The 20,031-nt window shown below is 48.7% G+C and overlaps 1 protein-coding gene across 1 annotated transcript in view; it reads left to right on the forward strand.

The window, feature by feature from the left end:
- Positions 1–16,134, forward strand: part of FBLN7 (fibulin 7) — a 34,706-nt gene extending 18,572 nt beyond the window's left edge. Inside the window, exons 3-8 of the mRNA XM_034763960.1 lie at positions 2,941–3,111; positions 9,090–9,215; positions 10,030–10,167; positions 11,952–12,089; positions 13,839–13,977; positions 15,364–16,134. Coding sequence (XP_034619851.1) covers positions 2,941–3,111; positions 9,090–9,215; positions 10,030–10,167; positions 11,952–12,089; positions 13,839–13,977; positions 15,364–15,736 — 1,085 coding nt within the window. The 3' untranslated portion in view covers positions 15,737–16,134. The remainder of the gene's footprint in view (positions 1–2,940; positions 3,112–9,089; positions 9,216–10,029; positions 10,168–11,951; positions 12,090–13,838; positions 13,978–15,363) is intronic.
- The last annotated feature ends 3,897 nt before the right edge of the window (positions 16,135–20,031 follow it).

The following is a 20,031-nucleotide window of genomic DNA, read 5'->3' on the forward strand; positions in this document are numbered from 1 at the left end:
TGCTACCCTGCTACCGGATGAAGAGCCTGTATCTTTTGTGTCCAAGTCTCTTTCACCTACAGAGCAGAAGTATGCACAGAATGAAAGTCTCTCACACCGGCATTTCCGTGAGAGACGGGAGCTGTACATGTATGGTCAAGATGTGGTCATTTTATCAACTCAGCCTACAAGCCGCTTTCAGAAGCGCTTATGGTGAGCTCCAAAACAACTCCAACGTAGCACTAATTCTGATCTCCCAGACGTCCCTGGAAAGTCTCACATTAGGTTCAATCCAGCTCCCACTGAAATTAAACTGCCAACGGATGTTCCTGGCAAATGTTACCCCTCCATTCTCCTAACTCTTGCCAGTCACTATCCATTTCTCTTCCACCACAGGGTTCTTTTCTGGGTATTGTTTCGCCCAGGCACTAGCTGCCAGGGCACGGCACCTGTTGTAAGTAGACTGCACATCCACATTGAAAGATGTAAATGAAGAGCCCTGTAGTTTCCTTTTCAGTTTCATGGTATAGTTTGGATGTTACTGATTCACTTTCCGATCTGACATTGCTGTAAGGGAACAGAATTGATACCGCACTAAATGGCATCCCCAGAACCAAGAGGTTTGACTTAGCAGAAGTGCCTTTGGCCAAACATCTTCACACTTCAGGTGAAGATTCGGATAGCTGCCTTCTCTCCGAGAGCTGGCTGAGTGTTAGCTGGGAGCTTCGCCACTGGGGGCGAAGAGTGTCAGAGAACATTTCTGAGAATGCTGAATAAAATTCACTGCTGCCCCGGGATGCTAATAAAACAACGGAGCAGTGAACGGAGTCAACCTGACTCAAGAAATCCCAGCAGCCTTTCTCCAGAGCTGACTCGCCTCTGGGAGCCTGCAAACACCACCCCCCACAGATTCCCCCACTCTCTGCTCTGCTAATGATACAACAATAGCCCTTTCATTCACAGACCTCTCTGCATTCTGCTCTGCTGCCCCTCTGCCTGGAATGGCCTCCCAACGCCTGTCACCTAGCTGGGCGGCGCCCTCGGAGAGCCCCACTCCGCAAGTGCTGGGTGAGCCTTCGAAACCGTCTCACCTTTTACCAGTCATCGTGTGAAACGTTCACCGTGGTGAGACAAACCAACCCCTTCCACAGTCCCTCTTGCTGCTGCACTGGGCTTGCTACAGGGAGGCATTCAATGGGGGGGCACGTTTCCACACAGCACTGGAGCTAGCCTAGGACACAGGAATATTGGCCCTTCCATGGTGGCTGGCGCTGTTCGCATCACCCTGCGTTCAGGTACGGTCTTTAATTATGGGCTCACCCACCGGATCCCTGCCTCGTTCAGTGGGCAGGCTGGACACACAATGAAGCTTGCGTGGGCCTCCATGGATCTGACACTTGTGACATTTGATCGCTCGACATGGCAACCTAAGCTTTTCACACACATTGTGCAGGTGTGAGATTCCTGCTGATTGGAGTCAGTGGCAGGAAGCATTACGCCCTGTAGCGTTGGCAGGATCAGGTCCTCAAAAGCATAGGTCGCAGAGCCAGACGGGCCTCCCGGGCCATGGGTATCTGAGCAGCACTGTGACCCTGTTGTGGAAGCAGAGAAAGAACTGACAGGAAGGGGATGCAATGCATGACAGTTCTTTCTCTGCTTCCACACTGTGCACCGGCTCACACCCCCACTCACTGAAACGTGACCTGGTGGCCCCTCTGTCATGACAGTGGTGCAGGCAGGCCAACTTTAAGAGTGAGGTTGTGACCTGGCACGCAGGTGGGCGACACCACTCCGATTTGGAGGGGGTGGGTGTAGGGACTCATGGGCCAGGGGAGTCAGACTGCCGCGGGGGAGGTCCATGAGACAGCAAGAGGAGGGTTGGGGGGAACCTATGCCCATCACTCTACATGGTGCTCTGCAGCCCCTGCCCTAAGAGGCACTTTTTTGACATCTAGCAAGGGGGCATTTTACTCCTGCAGAGACGCATTTCTCATTCTGGGGAAAGTGAAGAGGTTTCATGTAACACAGAAAGATGGCCAGATTCACTGCTGCTCTAAACTGACTTCAGTGGTGCTGCACCGGTTTACTCCCACAGAAGATTTGGCCCAGAGCGTGTAACAATTGCGTGTTAACAAATGCTTCATCCGGCCAATGGCTACTCAGAGTAGGGACCTCCCAGACCATACAAGTAGGGATGTCCTATAGTCCATTGTGAGGTAGCAGCTCATTCTTTCTTTCCTTTCATACGTGACTAGCCCTCGGGGCACTTAGATAATTCTGTCATGAAATAGGCCAGCGGGCTCTGAACACGAACCTATTATTGACGTGCTGATTTTCTTTGCTGAGGACAGAGCATTCTTTAATGATACCGCTATTTCACTCTCCCCGTGTGGTTTGTGGATTTTTTGTAAATGTCAATACTTCACTTTTCTTTCTTGCTTTCAGCGGGAAGACAGCATCTGGAGGAGTGGGCTCTGCTAGCTGATTTTCCATACACTTTTTCTCTGTTGATTATTTCATACCTAATGTAAAATAAGCCATGTATTTTGGGGGCAGATTCTGAGGGCCTTTGTCTAGTTGAATAGTGCCTTACTCTGAGAGTAACCCTTCTGAAGTCAATGGAACCACTTCCAGCCTCAAGTATCGCTCGCTATGAAGGTCTAAGGTCTCAGTATCTGGCCTGTTCTTCATAAAATTCTCCTTTGTGAGGATCCATGTCAGATTCTAGGTCTTTCACTATTTAAACACAGGAGGCACGGCATGGCTTGACCAACACCAGGGGTAACTACAATTGCTCAGGCTGTCCGAGGAGGTGGCTTTGTTACTCCATGGGAACAATCCTGAGCCGAGAGGCAGAAGGCTGTAAGCCAGCTGGCTGTCTGAGTACTGTGTACCGAGTACTCCAGGGGTGGCTAGCATACTGAGTATTTAACCTCAGCATTTCCCACTGTGCTTTTGCAGTGTCTTGCCCTGCACTGGATGCCCCCGTGGATGGCAGAAGATTTGGTACCAAGTACTTTGTGGACCATGAAGTCCATTTCACCTGCGAACCTGGTTTTCAGCTCCTGGGTTCCAGCACCCGAGTGTGTCAGGCAAATGGCAGCTGGACTGGAGAAGCACCGCGGTGCAAAGGTACTTTGCCTTTTCATGCCCTTGGTTTGAGTGTGTGAGTCCATCTTCATGTCACCGCACAGGCCCGTGCATGCCCCGGTGAGAGAACAACACCAGTGTAGCGACCCTACCGTAAAATGTCGTAACTCCTCAGTGCAGCTGGTGGGTGTGCAGGAGAGATTAATGCATCGCCTGGGTTCTCCTCGATGCTATTGCTTCCCCTTGGCTTGTCAGCTATCTCCCCAACGTCAGCTTCTTGCATAAGTGTGGTGATGAGGGGGGAGGGGTGGTTTTATCCATTAAGGACTCTTCTCCCGAATCTTAGCAACCTTACACTCTTTACTGAGTAGCGGGCTGGTCCTGTGACCCAGGCATTTAGCTTAGTGATGTTCTGTTCTTTGCAAATACCAACTCCCAGGGAGAGGAGATGTGGAGATGCCACGGCTAGTCCTCTCCTGCCTGCAGAACTCACAGCTGGTCCTTTGCAGGCCTCAGCAAGCCCACACACTTGGAGCTGTGCTTGGACAGTCTCCACTGAACTGGAAAAGTCCCCCTCTTCAGCTTTGAATAATAATGGCTGGGTCCGTTGCGTTGTGTACCAGTAGTTGGGCTGGTTTCCAGCTCTGCGTAACGGGGGTCCCCGGCTCTAACAGTCAACTCACATCTGTTCCACTTTTCTTGTCCTGAGTCCACGTGAGTTTCATTTATTGTGCTCAGGGCTGAAGCTCTGAGCATAAAACCAACTCCTCAATAGACAGTTTATTTCATAACAATAAATATCAGGGTCTGAAGCAGCTGGCGCATCACATTCATAATAATTCCCCTCAGATGCTTATTTGGACGGCTGCCTTTCTGTCCAACATGTGATTGATCCGAATTGGCAAACAAGAAAATTATATCTAATTACCTCTATTAAAAATAATTTCCTGGGCAGAAATATGTTTCATGATAGTTAACAGGCATTTGGCTTAATGCGGTTGCACAAAAAAGGATTTTTTTTTAAGTATGTTTTCCAAAACCACAAGACTGATTGAAACTGGTATTCAAAGCCTACAGCGCCCATTGTGGTGCTCTGACCACCGAAGTAACTCAACAGAAATACAATCCCCCCAAATTTCCATGAAAGAAAGACTTTGCGCCGATGCGGCATTCCTGTGCTCGGGGGCAGTGTGGGGTCACGGATTCTGTTCCCAGTTCTCTGCCACTCAGTCATTTTGTGACTTTGTTCAGCTCGTTTAGTGTCTCTATGGCTCTGTTCCCTCCTCTATATAACGGGGAGACGACACACCCACAGGGAGATCCTCAGCTGAAAGACCCTCTCTAAGTGCAACGGGTGGAGAATAAATTTACTTTGAAACTATTGCTCTCACATGTATTTCTAATTCACAGATACATTATTGTAACGACATCTGAGCTTTCTACCAGCAGGATCCATGCTCTCGTCTTCCTTTTGGGCCAAATTCTGATCCAATTTCACCCATTTAAAATTGGCATAACGCATTGTCATGTAACGTGTCTCTCATTTCGAGGATACTGGTTATTCTTTCATAGAATCATAGAATCATAGAATATCAGGGTTGGAAGGGACTTCAAGAGGTCATCTAGTCCAACCCCCTGCTCAAAGCAGGACCAATTCCCAACTAAATCATCCCAGCCAGGGCTTTGTCAAGCTGGGCCTTAAAAACCTCCAAGGAAGGAGACTACACCACCTCCCTAGGTAACGCATTCCAGTGCTTCACCACCCTCCTAGTGAAATAGTGTTTCCTAATATCCAACCTGGACCTCCCCCACTGCAACTTGAGACCATTGCTCCTTGTTCTGTCATCTGCCACCACTGAGAACAGCCGAGCTCCATCCTCTTTGGAACCCCCCTTCAGGTAGTTGAAGGCTGCTATCAAATCCCCCCTCATTCTTCTCTTCTGGAGACTAAACAATCCCAGTTCCCTCAGCCTCTCCTCATAAGTCATGTGCTCCAGACCCCTAATCATTTTTGTTGCCCTCCGTTGGACTCTCTCCAATTTTTCCACATCCTTCTTGTAGTGAGGGGCCCAAAACTGGACACAGAATTCCAGATGAGGCCTCACCAATGTCGAATAAAGGGGAACGATCACGCTCCTCGATCTGCTGGCAATCTCGATCTGCTTTCTGTTAAAACACTGTGTATTTCAGGCAGGGGCGGCTCCAGGCACCAGCGCACCAAGCGCGTGCCTGGGGCAGCAAGCCGCGGGGGGCGGCCTGCCAGTTGCCGTGAGGGCAACAGTCAGGCTGCCTTCGGCGGCATGCCTGCGGGAGGTCCGCCGGTCCCGAGTTTCGGCGGCAATTCGGCAGCAGGTACGCCGAAGCCGCAGGACCGGCGGATCTCCCACAGGCATGCCGCCAAATCTGCATTACCAGCGGACCTCCCGCAGGTGCGCCTGACTGCCCTGCTTGGGGCAGCAAAATACATAGAGCCGCCCCTGATTTCAGGGATGTGGCACAGGCGGGAGGCGCTTGTTTGCAAGGGCACTTGCATACTAGTTTGTCCTCTGGCACCAAGTGCTTTTCAAGATTGACCCTCCAAAGTAGCAAGTGTGAGCCTGTGGAGCGAGGGCTGTTTGCCGGTTGGGAGTGGGGAATCACTGTGGAGCTGGGGAAGGCCCACACGTAATTTATGCAAGGACCCCTCCACTGCAGCAAACCAGCTGCTCCCCTGGTTAGGGAGAAAAGTTTGAAAATGCTTCCCAAGTGTCCCCCGAAGGCTCGGAAACTAGAGGTTAAATAAAAGGAACCCAAAACGTATTAGGGATTTTTTTTTTAAATCTCGTGATTGTTTAAACCAGTCTTGTGATTTTTGAAGACCCAGCTCACGATTTTTGACCACTTCGGGCGCTTGGAACCACTTCTCACCATCACTTGTTTTGCATTGGGAATGGCCCAGATCGCACCAAAAGGCGGCTCGTTTAAAAACATTTCCCCGGAGGACGATGCCCAGAATTGCTCAGTGCCTCATGCACATCTCGTCTCAGCACTGTTCAGTCCCTGGCACCTCGGCCTGATCACAGAGAAAGAGGGAACGTTTCGGAGGCGTCCTTTGTTAAAATATTGGCAGCTCTTCACAGTAACCCACCCTGGAATCCCCGCAGCGCTCCCTTGCCCTTGTCATTCCCAGAGCTGCGCTGGGCTTCGTTCCCTTCCAAATGCAACATTTTGAATCATTCCAAAGAAACACTGTTGAGCAGCATTTCTAGAAACTGTGCACAAGTCGATCACAAGACACTGACATCTGCTTTCATTTAATGCACATGGACCTGCCAAAGGTTCCCCCATTAAGAAACACCTATGGGAGAAGAATGATTTATGCTAGATAAACCTCCCACTGAACCACTCCTAACATGGATGCTTCAGCCAGGAAGCCAATGAACTTACAGTGGCTGCTCTATATTCAGGCCAGTTTCAACCTAGAATGGCAGAAACATGCTCGCCCCGATTTGGATATTTCCATCTTTAGACAAGGCAGCATTGCCTAGTGGTTAGAGCACTGGGCTGTGACTCAGGAGACCTGCTGTTTTACTTGTGGCTCCGCCACTGACTGACTGAGTCAATGTGGGCAAGTCACTGCATCGCCCTCTGCCTCAGTTTTCCCATCTGTAAAATGGGGATAATTATACTGATTTCCTTTGTAAAGTGTTTTGAAATCTACTGATGAAAAGTGCCAGAGAAGTACTAAGTATTACTAGTATTTAAGCTCTTTTAGGAGTGGGCTTAAGGGTTCTTTAAACAAAAAAACAAGCTCCCCAGGTGCCCCAAAGATAAGCTGAGAAAGAGATCAGAGCCTCACAGACCTGCTAAAACCAAACTCTTGGCCAGGTGTAAAGTAAATGATCTGATAATAAAAGCAACATGAACTGTTTAAAGTTGGAGGGCTGTGAACAGGGGCACCTGCTTTGCTTATAAAGTGTTCATTGATTTAAAAACAATCCTACAAAGCTATACGCAATCAGAACATGAATAACGGCCCAGCAACACCTATGACAAGCAAACACTTCAGAATCACAAAGTCACTGACTGCACCGCCCCCCCAGCTGATCTTTAGGGATCTTTGGTGCCTCTCACTGAGAAATCTGTGTTCTCCTTTTGCTAAGACAGCGAGTTTTCTCATACCATATGGAGCCTTTGATTTTGTCGTTAAGCTTATAAGGAGTTTGTCCACATCACAAACTTCCCACAGAACTCACCCCGGCTGGCATGTGGAGTGGCTCACTGCGGGAGCTCAGGTTATGGGAGAGAGTTTGAAACATAAACCCTGCCACCTGCTATGTGTGAGTCTTTCTAGTACCAGCCCTTTCGTGCCTGGCAATTCGTAGGGAAGGATTGACTTTGACTGTTAATTTAAAGTCAGGCATGTATTTAGGTTGGATGAGAGACACATCATGTAATTTGTTCTGGATAAAGCCTATGTTTGTATCAGTCTTTTGGATCCTAAAACGGTCCCCTCTGGCCGATATACTCTTTATAGCCTGGGTAGTTGACATTCACACAGTGGGGATCACAAGGTTTAAATAGCTTGGAGCTCTGCAGATTGAAAGTGGGGTTTGTTTAAGGAAATTCCACCACATTGTCTAAAATGCTAATGGTCTACTAAGCTCCCAACATATACCCTCTGCATTGCTGAAATCACCGAGCGCTGTAGCGGTCTATTATGAAGTGTCTAAAGAGATGAACTCAGCCATACTAGATAAGCTGACAGCCTGGACTGTCTGTAGAATGAGCTGGGGATAAGGACAGAGGGCCATTTAATCTTCCCAGGCTCGGTATGGAGATGAGAAAGAAAGGAGGCTTTATGTAGCCTTCCTTGACATGAAAATGCTTGGCAACCAACGAAACCCTGCATTCCTTTGCTGAACACCTGTGCAGCGACTGATGTGCATTCCACTTCGAGACATGTTGTCTCCCCCCGCAGCTTGTAGGCCAGGTGTTAGTGCGTCCCACTGCACACAATCGCTGCAGAGAGCAAGTGAGAGGAGAGATTTGGATCTCTGCTGGCAGCAAATTCAAGGACGGGGGCGGTTAATACTCTCTCACGTCTTGGTCAATAACTTCATGCTCTAGCAGTCCTGAAATATTTAGAATATGCTATTGATGACCAAGCAAGCTCGGCTTTTGGCGTGTGCTTAGGAATTGCTAGCCATGTAGCATTCACAGCCTGCTTCTTCACGGCCATTCCTTTGAACTAATGAGTTAGGAAGAGAATATGCCGGGCAGGAGTGATAATATGGCTTAGGTGAACTCTCTATTGTTTCCAAAGCTGGGGGTTGTCCCAACTTAGGCTAACATGATCCTGGGGCGGAGGTGTGACTAACTGCACTGGGTTCTGTCGTCTTTGTTTGACCGTCTACGATAGCTTTTAGATTGATTCTGCAAGCGACGGGGCCAGTCATCGCAAGGGGGTTACTCGCTAATAAAAACTATTTGAAAAGATCCTTTGGGAGGTTTATGACTTTGGCGATGCAGTTAAACAAACTAGTTGCATCGGCAGTAATACACCTACTGACCTGAAACAGCCAACCGGAAAACATGCACCTGGCGCTAAAGCCGTCAAGGTGCGACATGGGTGATGGTGTTGGGCACTCAAACTGTGGCTTGGCAAGGAAAGGCGTGCTTAAAAATTAAGGCCGAGATTTAAAAAAATGGGGGGGCCTCAACTTAAGTTCCTAAATCCCTATTTTAGGCTCCTAAAGCCTTGATTTTCAAAAGCGCTGAGCACCCAGCACCCACCCACCCCCCATTAACATTTAAGGAAGTCTTAGGAGCCTAAATGTTGGCACCCATTTTTAAAATCCTGATTTAAATGTATTATTATTATTATATTTCATGAATTATTAAAATGATGGGCTTGATCGCGCGGTCCTTACTCAGGCAAAGCTCCCGCTGACATCCACTGAAGGACTGTAGGGTCAGGTCTTACGCTAGGAAAGATAGAGCCAGTATAGTTTGTTTTTAAAAATGTTTTTTCCCCTTAGTGATCAGCAAATGCTCGAGCAATCCCTGCCAGAATGGTGGAACTTGTGTGGATGGAGTAAACCAGTACAAATGCACTTGTCCTCAAGGGTGGACCGGTGAGAACTGCCAGTACCAATCACAAACAGGTATGTAACCAGGTGAGGTGTGAAAGAGAAAGAGACTCGAGCAAGGCAGACAACGAATTACAAGGCAGAAGCCCCTGCCCATTCTCAGATGTCAGCTTCTAACCTCAGAATGACAGTAATTCCCACTGTGCCGGGTGCTGTACAAACACAGCCCCTGAGCTTCCAAAGACTACGCACTTTCCAAAATCTGCCCCATCTCATCAAGGAGGAGAAAAAATGTCATGTGACTTTGGTAACCAGTCACACAACATGATTAATGAATAGCAAATAGTCCCCCGCCCAGGCCAGCTGCCAGGGACAGAGGCCGAGCATGCCGGGAGGCAGGCGCAGCGGGAGAAGAACGGAGCCTCTCTCACCCCCCCTGCCAGGCCAGCCAGAAATCTTGGGGGGCACTTGACCCCGCATGCCTGCCCCTACCCGTCACCTGTGCCCCTGAGCAAGAGGAATTGTGATTAAAAACTCAAGTAAAATTATATGAATAATAAACTAAAATCACATGGCTCTAGTAGGAACCAAGAGCAACATTTTCAAAAGTCCCTAAGTGACTTAAAAGTATAATTCCCAGTGATTTTCAATAAGACTTAAGCTCCTCGGGGATAGATTTTTCAAAGTATTTGGGTGCCAAAAGATGCATAGAGGCATCTGGTGGAATTTTCAAAAGTGCATTTAAAGATCTAGGCCTAAGTGCTTAAGTTGCATTTGAAAATGGGACTGAGTCTCCTAAGTGATTTAGGCACTTTTGAAAATGTTACTGCAGGCCTGTGAGCCAGGTGCCCAAGAAGCACTTTAGAGTTTCCTCTCTTCTCTCCTTTAGCCCCACCTGCGTGGAGTGTTACGAACGACCCGGCTTTCAGTCGCAAGCCACGCTGTGCCAAAATCGACAGGACCCAGCACTGCAGCTGCGAAGCCGGCTTCCACATGAGCGGCACGGCTGACAACAGCATATGTCAGGGTAGGAGATGAGCAGAAATATCCATCAGCAGCTTTCACCCATCTGCTGCCCAATGCACACACAACACATCTGAGCAGCTGAATATTCGGTAGGTGCAGCAGTTTTTACGGACGATTGCAGTGGACAGGGCTGCTTGGAAGAGGCTAAGGCTTTGTCTACACTGGGATTTTCGTTGGCAAAACATTTGTCGTTTAGGGGTGTGAAAAAAACACACCCCTGAACGACAAAAGTTTTGCCGACAAAAAGTGCCAGAGTGAACAGCGCTTTGTTGGCAGGAGGGCTCTCCTCTAGGAGAGGAGCAAGAGGAATTGTCGGCAGGAGAGCTCTCCTCCTGCCGACAAAGCTACCCCTGCTTGTTGAGGGTGGACGTTTTTTGTCGGCAGGAGAGCTCAGTGCTGTTCACACTGGCGCTGTTCGTTGGCAAAACTTTTGTCGTTCGGGGATGTGGTTTTTTACACACCCTAAACGACAAATGTTTTGCGGATGAAAGTCCAGTGTAGACAAAGCCTTGGCCTCTTCCAAGCAGCCCTGTCCACCGCAATCATCCGTCAAAACTGCAGCACCTACTGAATATCCCTCCTTTCGTTTTGCTCAGAGACATCTCTTTTGCCTTGTTTCTATTTGTTTTTTTTTAAACATTGCACTGAGCTCTGTGCTGAAGCTGTGATCTCCGCCCAGGTCCGTGCTCTGGTCTCGTTTCATAAATTAAGGCGCTTGGAGCCAGCACTTGGACAGGAGACCGCTGAGGAGAATCCAGGTGCCATCTTTTGGCTCAGACACAAAATCAAGGTCTTTGTGGCCATTTAAGATCTTCTGGCATTTTTTTGCAAGCAGAGTGGAAATTACAGTGCATTCTACCTACTATAAATCACTGCGCTGCAATTTCTATTGGCTACAGCATGGACGCCCAAACTTGGCGACAGCCAGCGCCTCCTGGGAAACTCACCAGGAACCCAAAATACATTTTTAAGATAAAAAATAAATTACCATCACCCTACTATTTGCTTAGAATCTGCTTTCACTAGCAAGAAACACCTGCAAGCAGAACAGCTTTGCTTTCACTTTGCAGGTTCAGGCCGCGGCCATGCAAGGGCAGCTTCCTAGGTACCTGCAAGCCACATTATTCCCTGGAGCCAGAGTCCCTGCATTTCTATGACAAGCTGTTCTCCTCCACTTACCGTCCTAATCAGCTGTGTCCCCAGTGCAGCCTCCCAACCCCTAAGCGCCTGCATTTCAGTAGTGGATGAAACCACCCCTACCTGTAAATCGGTGCGTTGTGGTCTGTGGCTAAAAGGGACAGGATAAATGCCAAGCATTTTAAACCCAACTAATCTAGGTATGTCTATTGCAATTGGGGGCATCTTGAGAACTCCATCACTTGCAAAACCCAGCAGACTGGCCCTTTCATTAAGGAAATACTAGTCCAATTTGCGTGCACATTTTGCATGGCCCGTGGCCTGCATACTGCTCGCTCGTATTGTCGGATAGCATGGGCTAGAATCAAGTCAGCCAGCCCCAAAGCGGGGGAGAGTCAGATTTCATCCCACACACTACTGAGCACCGAAATATCTTTGCCCTGGTAACACTGTGCCTCTGCAGTTTCACTAGTTTCTCCATGGTGGTCCACTCCTGGCCATTCTTGGGAGGACCTGAGCAGTTTGCTGCTATTCCCGGGTGTTCTTGTCCTGGCAAAGAGCGAAATGGTTGTCAGCAGGAATTCTTTGCCGGGGTGGACCTTTTTGTGCAGGGTCTGTGCTGTATGAGACGGTGTGTTTCCTCTGCAGACGTAAATGAGTGTGAGGTTTACAAGCTGGAGGGAGCCCCTCGTCTGTGCATGTACGCCTGCGTCAACGTTCCCGGCTCTTACCGCTGCTCCTGCCCCAGTGGGTACAAGATCCTCGGAGACGGGAAAAGCTGTGAAGGTGAGCCAGCGCGCTTGGAGAGCTGGGCACCACAGGCTGGGGCCTGCTACAGGAAACAAAAGAGCATTTGCAGAAGCTGTATTATTTTCTGATTTCATATGTAACTTCCTGTCACAAAGACCTGCTGGGTCCAACCAAACGTGTGCAGAGATTTTATAAAGGAAGACTCCCATTGACTTCAGTGGGCTGAAAGCCTCACATGGTGCAAAACTCCCGTTGACTCCGGGATTTCACCCTGCCAGTATCCGTTGTTAGAGCTGGGTAGAGAGTGGTAATTCCAGGCTGCCACGGATCAGTGAGCCTGGGAGCTGGGGCTTCAGGTGAGGAGACAGCAGGTGAGCTGGCAGGACACCAGGTGGAATTTCATCAAAATGGACACATTCCCGAATCCTGTGGAAGGTGTGTCTTTAATAAAGCTGGTCAAAAACATCCTTTTCTCTCCCTTTGTTTTACCTTTTTCTCCCCTTTCCCAGTGGAAACAAAGTGGGGGAGAGAGGTAAAAGGGAGAGGCAGTGGGATTTTCTCCACTCAAAGCTAAGCTTGTGCTTTAGTGCTTTGTTGAATCAAGGCCTCGATGCTTCCAGCTCTCCAGATTTTATCATGAGTCCTCTCCTAAAATAGGCCCTCAATTCCCCTGATCATCCGTGTAGCCCTTCTCTGCACCTGTTCCAATTTGAATTCACAGGAGAAAAACATTGCTGGTTATTTTAAAAGATTTGACTAGATCTGGTTGAAATTGTTTGGGTGAACAGATTTTCATCAAAGAATAGCCTTTTTTCAAAAATGAAATTCATTATGAAAAAACATCAGTTTTGTCAAAATCTGTTTTTTTGTGAAAAATTTAGTGCCTTTTAATATATATATATTTTTTGCGGGGGAGGAGCAGTTACTGAAAACATACAATTTTTGATAATGGTTTGGTAAGATTTTAATTAAAATATTCTATCCATATTTTTAAAAAAATAGGTCAGTTTCAAGCAACTCTGTAATTTTGAAATTTGTCACAAAAAGAGATTTTAATTTTTCTGCTCTAGTTTAGACCTTTTTTTTGATTTTCCTGGGCTAGCAAGGGTTAACCTATCTACGGACAGAGGTTATAGTACAAAAAGCATCCCGTTATGTGCCAGAAGGACAGAAGAAAGGAAGAGATGGAGAATGCTAGTGTTTCTATCAAGTCTGAATGATTTACATTAGCTTTACTTTTTAAACTCACTTTGCTGGAGATGGATAATGTGTATTTAGAAGGTACTGACCGCTAAGTGAGGAAGAGGGATCAGGTGAAAATTGCTGCTATCATGTTTTCTTACTTATATTTAACCATTTAACCACTTTAGAAGCTATTATGATGGTAACAGGCAAAAAGGAGATAAGAGCAGCCTCTGACCCAAAAAATCAAATTTCCCCAGTAAAGAGATGAAATGTAGGTGGACAAGAGTGAGTGACAACGGAGTGTTAACCCTTTCAGCTCAGTAAAACAACATTTAACGTTCTTTACAATCGTTTCTAATGAGGCAGATATAACGCAAGGGGAGTTGGAATGTCTCTGACAACGCAGAGTCGCGCTGCTGCGTGAAGTCTTCCAAGGGCAAATCTACTCTAAAAATGACCCCATCTTTCCCTTCAAAAAGGGAGCGTGTTTTATAGGAGTCCGGCGGCCATGTCAGGCCCTCAGTGCCGACCGATGGTCACTTTTCTGCCCTTTGAGCAGTTTCGTCTGACTTGCTCTGTTCAATTCTCGCTGTTTTGCAGATATAGACGAGTGCAGCCTGTCTCAGCACAACTGCACCAGGGGCATGACGTGCATTAATACAGGAGGAGGCTTCCAGTGCGTCAGCGCCGAGTGCCCTCGGCCCAGCAGCAATGCCAGCTATGTGAAAACATCGCCATTGTAAGTAGTAGGGACTGCAAAAGAATCAGCCCCCTGGCAATGCCAGAGAAAACAGCCCATGGCTGAAAAGCTCGACAGGGTATTTACCTTTTTGACCGACAGTATTAAAACAGGCCTGCTTTGGGGAGATCACTGTCACCCCCGGGGACAGGGCTCCTCCCTTCCCAGGTTGTTCGGCTGGAAGTTAGTTCAATTCTTCATTTGGCTAAATCCAAAAGAAGGGAGCATCTTGCAGAGGGGTGCGCTCGTTCAAACAGGAATTAATTCAGGGAAGTCCTGTGCCCAGTGCTAGACAGGAAGACAACCTAAATGGTCACTGACAATGGCCCCTTCGGGCCGTATCATCTATGAATATAGGGTTCAATACCATTCTCCGGGTGAAATCTTGGCCCTGTTGATGTCAATGGCAAAACTCCCATTGACTTCCCTGGTTTTCACCCTCAGCTTCACCTAGCAGATCTCAGTGGCAATACCCAACCCTTCGTAAGTGCCTGGGTCTCCTCCAGGCATGCCTCAGAGATGTGTGTGTGACACCCTGGTCAGCATGGGTTTCACGTCCCCTGCTGTGCCTGAGCCACACGAGATGTCTGCTACAGTCCCCTCTACAGAGCCTGGCTTTCTAGCTCCAGCTCTCTTAAGGTCTGTCTACGCTGCAGCTGGGAGCGACCCTCCCAGCCCGGGCAGACTCCTGCTAGCTCAGCTCAAGCTAGCGCACTAAGAATAGCCATGTGGATGTCGTGGCTCTGGTGCAGGCCTGGGCTGCTCCCCGGAGCTCAGACCCAGCAGGCAGGATGGAGGCTCTCGCCTAAGCCTCCACTGGTGTCGCAATGTCCAGACAGCGTTTTTAGCATGCTAGCCCAAGCCCCGCTAGGACAATCTGGCTCCCCAGGCTGGGAGGCTGGCTCCCACCTCCCGTGTAGACGTACCCAGAGAGGCTCCTGCGTCTAGGTTGGGGGGGCCTAGTTCAGTCGCTGGGGGGCCAGTTTCTGCCCTTAGTTACAGAGGGATAAATCCAAGCTCATTTCATTGACTTCAGTGGAGATCCCGTAGACTTACATTGGTGTAACTAGGAACAGAATTTGGCCCCTGGTCTGCTACTTTTCAGGAGTCCAAGCTATGAAAGTGCTGCCTCAGATCCCTAGGGCCATGCGTCTCCAGTGGTTTAGGGGTCCGTACGTGAGTGCTGCTTTATCACCAGGTGACTTTGGGGAAGGTGCTTTAGGAAATGGGTGGGCAATAAACGTGACGGTCAGGTCTCCACATGATCATTAATGGCTCATCAGAAACAGAACAGAACACAAAGGCCCAACAGTGACAATGTAAGCGTGCACAGGCTTTTCCTGCTTCCAGGACTGCCTTAACCCTTGTCCTTTCTTTCATTGCTAGCCAATGTGAACGCAACCCCTGCCCAATGGACAGCAGATTGTGTCATCATGCCCCAAAGTCCATCTCCTTCCATTATCTCCCTCTGCCTTCCAATCTAATAACCCCCACCCCTCTCTTCCGCATGGCAACTGCCTCCGCCCCAGGCCGGCCTGGGCCTGACAGCCTGCGCTTCGGGATTATTGGGGGCAACAACCGAGGGCATTTTGTGATGCAGCGCTCCGACCGGCAGACGGGAGAACTGATCCTTGTGCAAAGCCTGAAAGGACCCCAGACCATCGAGGTGGAGGTGGACATGTCCGAGTATCTGGATCGCACCTTCCAGGCGAAGCATGTCTCCAAGATCACAGTCTTCGTGTCTCCCTATGAGTTTTAAAGAAACGCAATTTCTGCAAGTCAGCAAATACACAGCCCCAAGGACTGTTCCTGTTCATCCCTCGCTTTCTTTCAGCGCTGACTCGAACGAAATTCCTTCCTTTCGAAATGGTGAAAGGCCACGGTGCTGCAGCAGTTCTAAAAAACAGGACCTTAAAAGCCCAGTGCTGAGAGACAAGACAAACCACATTACTCTGGCAATGCCAGGATGGGGCTTGCAATAATCTCAGACTCATTTGTTCTTGAGAAGTTTTGACTCTGGACATTTCTGACTTTGCTTCTCACCATCTTCTGTAGCACATGCCTCCAGGAACACTAATCATAGTAACAGAGATGTAGCAATGAAATCCAGATTATAGCCTATATAAACCTCCATAGAGTAAATATCCTTCTATCAGATTTCAGGTTGATTTGTCTGCTCCGTCTCCTGGCTGGTTTTACACTCACATACATGGAAAACTGCCATCGAAGTGTGAATGAAATCACATGGTCTCCAGCAGCTGCACCCGCCCAGAAATCTGGCCTGCCCTGCAGTCAGACTAGCAATGGGCCACATGCCCAACAGTTATCAGTGACACCGTAACAACAAGTAGCCTCCCCATCAATGGAAAAACAGGCTAGTGAGAAATCTTTGAACAAACGGATGTTGCTTATAACTCCTTTGTCCTGGTCCAATCCCCTTCAAAAGGCGTCCCAAGGCATCTGCCCCAATAAAGGGTTGAAGTCTGTAGATGTCAATTAACTAAGGCCATGAACATTTTTTAGAAAACTCAATTTTCTGAATAGGAGCTTACACAAGCGCAAAGAGCCAATAGCACAGGCCGGGCATGGTACCCAGCGCTGTAAGATTCTCTGCAAGACAGCTCCGGGCTAGTGGCTCCAGTTCTCCTGTTGTTCTAGTTCCGTTTGTTGCTACTGAGCGCGGTCTACCAAGGGCATGATCGTGCTCCCATTCAAATCAGGGGGGAAGCTGCCGTCAGTGTAACGGTGCAGGATGAAGTTCCTTGAGTTCTGAATTGCACCACAATGTGTGGGAGTTCTGTGGGGTGGCTGGATCGCCAGTGGAGTAGACTAAGACCGCCGATTGCTTTCACTCGTAACATAGCCAGAGTTAGAATCCAAGTCTCATGTTTAGCACAGTGTAAAATGGCACCAAAATAACCCATATCAATAGCACAACATGCTACAATTACAGATTACAGTCAGTATATATTACCTCGACTTCCTCCCCAAAAGGGATACGGTATTTGTGGCTTTATTATCAGAAAACACCCAGCACAGATAACATGGAGATACCATTTGTCCTTAAAAAAATATAAAAAATCAAGGCCTGTTCTACTCTCTGTCACAAGCTATTTTCCTTCTTAAAGAAACATTTCAGAGTAAGAGTATTTGTTAAAATATATATTTATGAGAAAGCAATTAAGGTTTAAACTCCTCTTATGAAAATACCCTTTGGATTGTAATAAATGCTAAGAGTTCTATAGACATTTTGATCCCTCCCATAGAGTTTGATGGACCCCTCCCTGTTAATGGAGCCCTTGGATGGTTCTAAAAGCTATCAAAAGGAGATCATTCTGTATTAAATTCTACGGGCCAGATCCTGAGCAGGTGTGAATCAGCAGAGTTCCATTGATTTCAATGGAGTTACTCCAGATGTGTACTGAGCTCACAAGTTAGACCCAATCCGCCTCTTTTTAGACTTTTTTTTTTCCGTAGCTCACATCAGACAATGAAAAATGGCTGGTTTTGTGACATTACCATGCCCCATGTCTTGCATTATGAATGCAGAATAGTGTGTGCTATCTTACAGTGCTTGGGACAAATTTTGCTCCCAGTTTCACACCTGCAGCCCCAGAGAAGCTCATGGGTCAAATTTGCCCCGAGGTTACATCACTGGCACTACTCCTGGGAAGAATTTGGCTCAGTGGCTTGATAAACAATGTAGTGTTGTGCATTCAGCTGCCATCCAGCTAGGGATTGGGGTTTTTTTGTTGGTTTTTTTGTTTTTTAAGCCTGCTCTCATCACTCAGGTACCTCAGCATGTTACTCCAATGGCTGCTTCTCAAGCTTCCTTCATCAACAAGATGAAATGTGTCTGTTTCTTTCCAGCACCCGCAGCCTGTGGTGAGAGGTTCATGCGCCTTCCTTTTATGCTATAGTATCATCAGACACAGGAAGGAGACTAGAGGCCATGCGCACATGGCTACATAGGAGGATCTGACACACAGCACCTACTCACTGACGGCGATTCCCCATGGAAACTCCCCCTGCACATTCATGGGAGACACAAACCCACAGACTTTCCCCCAAGTGGGGCCTGAGCTAATACCACTAAAGGCAATGGGAATCTTGCCTTTGGGTTCAGTGGGCTTTGGATCAGATCCCTGGTGCACAGCCCACAAACAACCCTGTAGTGGAGTGGTTAGCTATCGGACGCTGGGCGTTTCTTTCCCCTGGCAAGTGCTACCAATATTGGGCCAGATTCTCCACCGGTGTAGATGGGGGATAGCTCCATTGAGACGCTCGCCTACGCCAGCTAAGTCTCTGGCCCATTATTTTTGCGTAATCCTGAAGCCATTTACATCCGGAGTTTGAAATCCGTGTTGGTGTTTAATCTAAATACACATGCACTTGGGACGTTGCTTTGTGGGCTTTCTACCAGCCCGATACCATCTCCCGGGCTTAGGTCTGTGCAGCTGTGTTAGAGCCAGATGCAACCACCCTGGAGACAGACGACAGGCTCTCTCCTGTCAGTTCAAGCACAGATATCTGCAGCCAGTGGGGCAGACGTGCACTTCCCCCGGGGGCTCCAGGAGCGCTCCAGCACAGAGAGGCCGGGGACCAGAGTACAGAGAACGCACTGGTGCCCTGTTGCTGCGCAGGGATATGAGGGAGCCCCTGGCACCTCGGCCCCTGCTTGACCTTTCACATCCCTGGAGCAGTAAAGCACAGCCTGGCCCTTTACAACACCTTGTGGGCAATCATAATACCCAGTTTTCATCGTACTTGTCATCAGTGGAGCTCCAAGAGGTTTACTCCCATTTTACAGATGAGGAAACTGAGTCATGGAGAGGTGAAAGGGCTTGCTCAAAATCACCCAGCCGGCCAGTGGCTGATTATCTCCTGGGTCCCAGTCCAGTGCTCTAGGCACGTCCCCTTCAAGGACCGAGTTGTGTCACAGCTTCAAACCAATTCTGTGGCACTGGAGGGAGTTCACTGACTCGTCGAGTAAATGAAACTGCAGAGACAAAATAGCACTGCTTCCCCCCGGCAATCACCATTGCTGGATATGGAGGTCACGGCTGAGCTCTCCGAAATCTTCTTAACTTACTGTACGTGTCCCATCCTGGTTCCCACGGCTGCTCAGAAGGCCGCCGTCTCCCAGCTCTGTGCCAGGCAACGAATGAGGGAGAAAGAACATAAACACGTTTCCTATCAGAGCTCCGTTTGAGCCTGCTGGCCTGGGCGTGTGAGCTTAACCAGTCACATGCAGCCAAACCCCTCGCCCGCCTTTCAGGAAAAGGCCAGTTCCCCAGAGCTACTCGGCTGTAAGTACTGTCGGCTGGACTGAGCGAACAAACGCCCTGTGGCGAAACTAGATTTCATAACCATGCTGCTTCTTTTGGCCATGTCCCCGCAATATCCGGGCACGGCTTTTCCAGTCCCTCGGACAACATAAAACCAAGAGGCGCTCAGATGGCTGGGTGCCAATCGGAGAACCTGCATATCGAGAGATCCAGCCTGGCTAAGCAGCAGCACATATCGGTCCGGTTTTGAGAGTGGCCCTGGACTTGATTTTGAGACCAAGTCCATGACAGATGTGACCTGGTCGGCCCTCCCTTGGAGGAATGGGAGATTTAAGCTGTGCACCCACATGAGCAGCCTAGAGCAGCCCCAGGACAGGCATGGCTCATGCCTGCAGCCACTGCAGCCATAGCTGGAGCACTGGGATGGCTGTCACAGCTCGGGGGTGGGAGGGGAAACAAGTGACAGCTTCAGAAAGAAACAGGGGAGGAGAACTGAGGTCAATGTTTCAACCAGAATTTGGATCGGGCTCAGGCCTTGGGAGGAGTCACCCATGCTCAGAGGCCCATGAGCTGCTACTGCCAGGAACATGAAAATGAATGAAACTAGCAAGCCATGAAGTGCTGGAATGGAAATGAGATTATCAGCACAAGCGTCTCCCCATAGCAATAGATCAGGGGGCTGCCACAGAGCAATGGGCCAGTCCACAAAGGGCCCTCTTCCCACTGTAAAAAGATTCAGGCAGACAAGGGAACCGTAGGACAGAAG

This window comes from Trachemys scripta, chromosome 3 (genome assembly GCF_013100865.1).
Source record: "Trachemys scripta elegans isolate TJP31775 chromosome 3, CAS_Tse_1.0, whole genome shotgun sequence".
Taxonomy (NCBI): Eukaryota; Metazoa; Chordata; order Testudines; family Emydidae; genus Trachemys; species Trachemys scripta.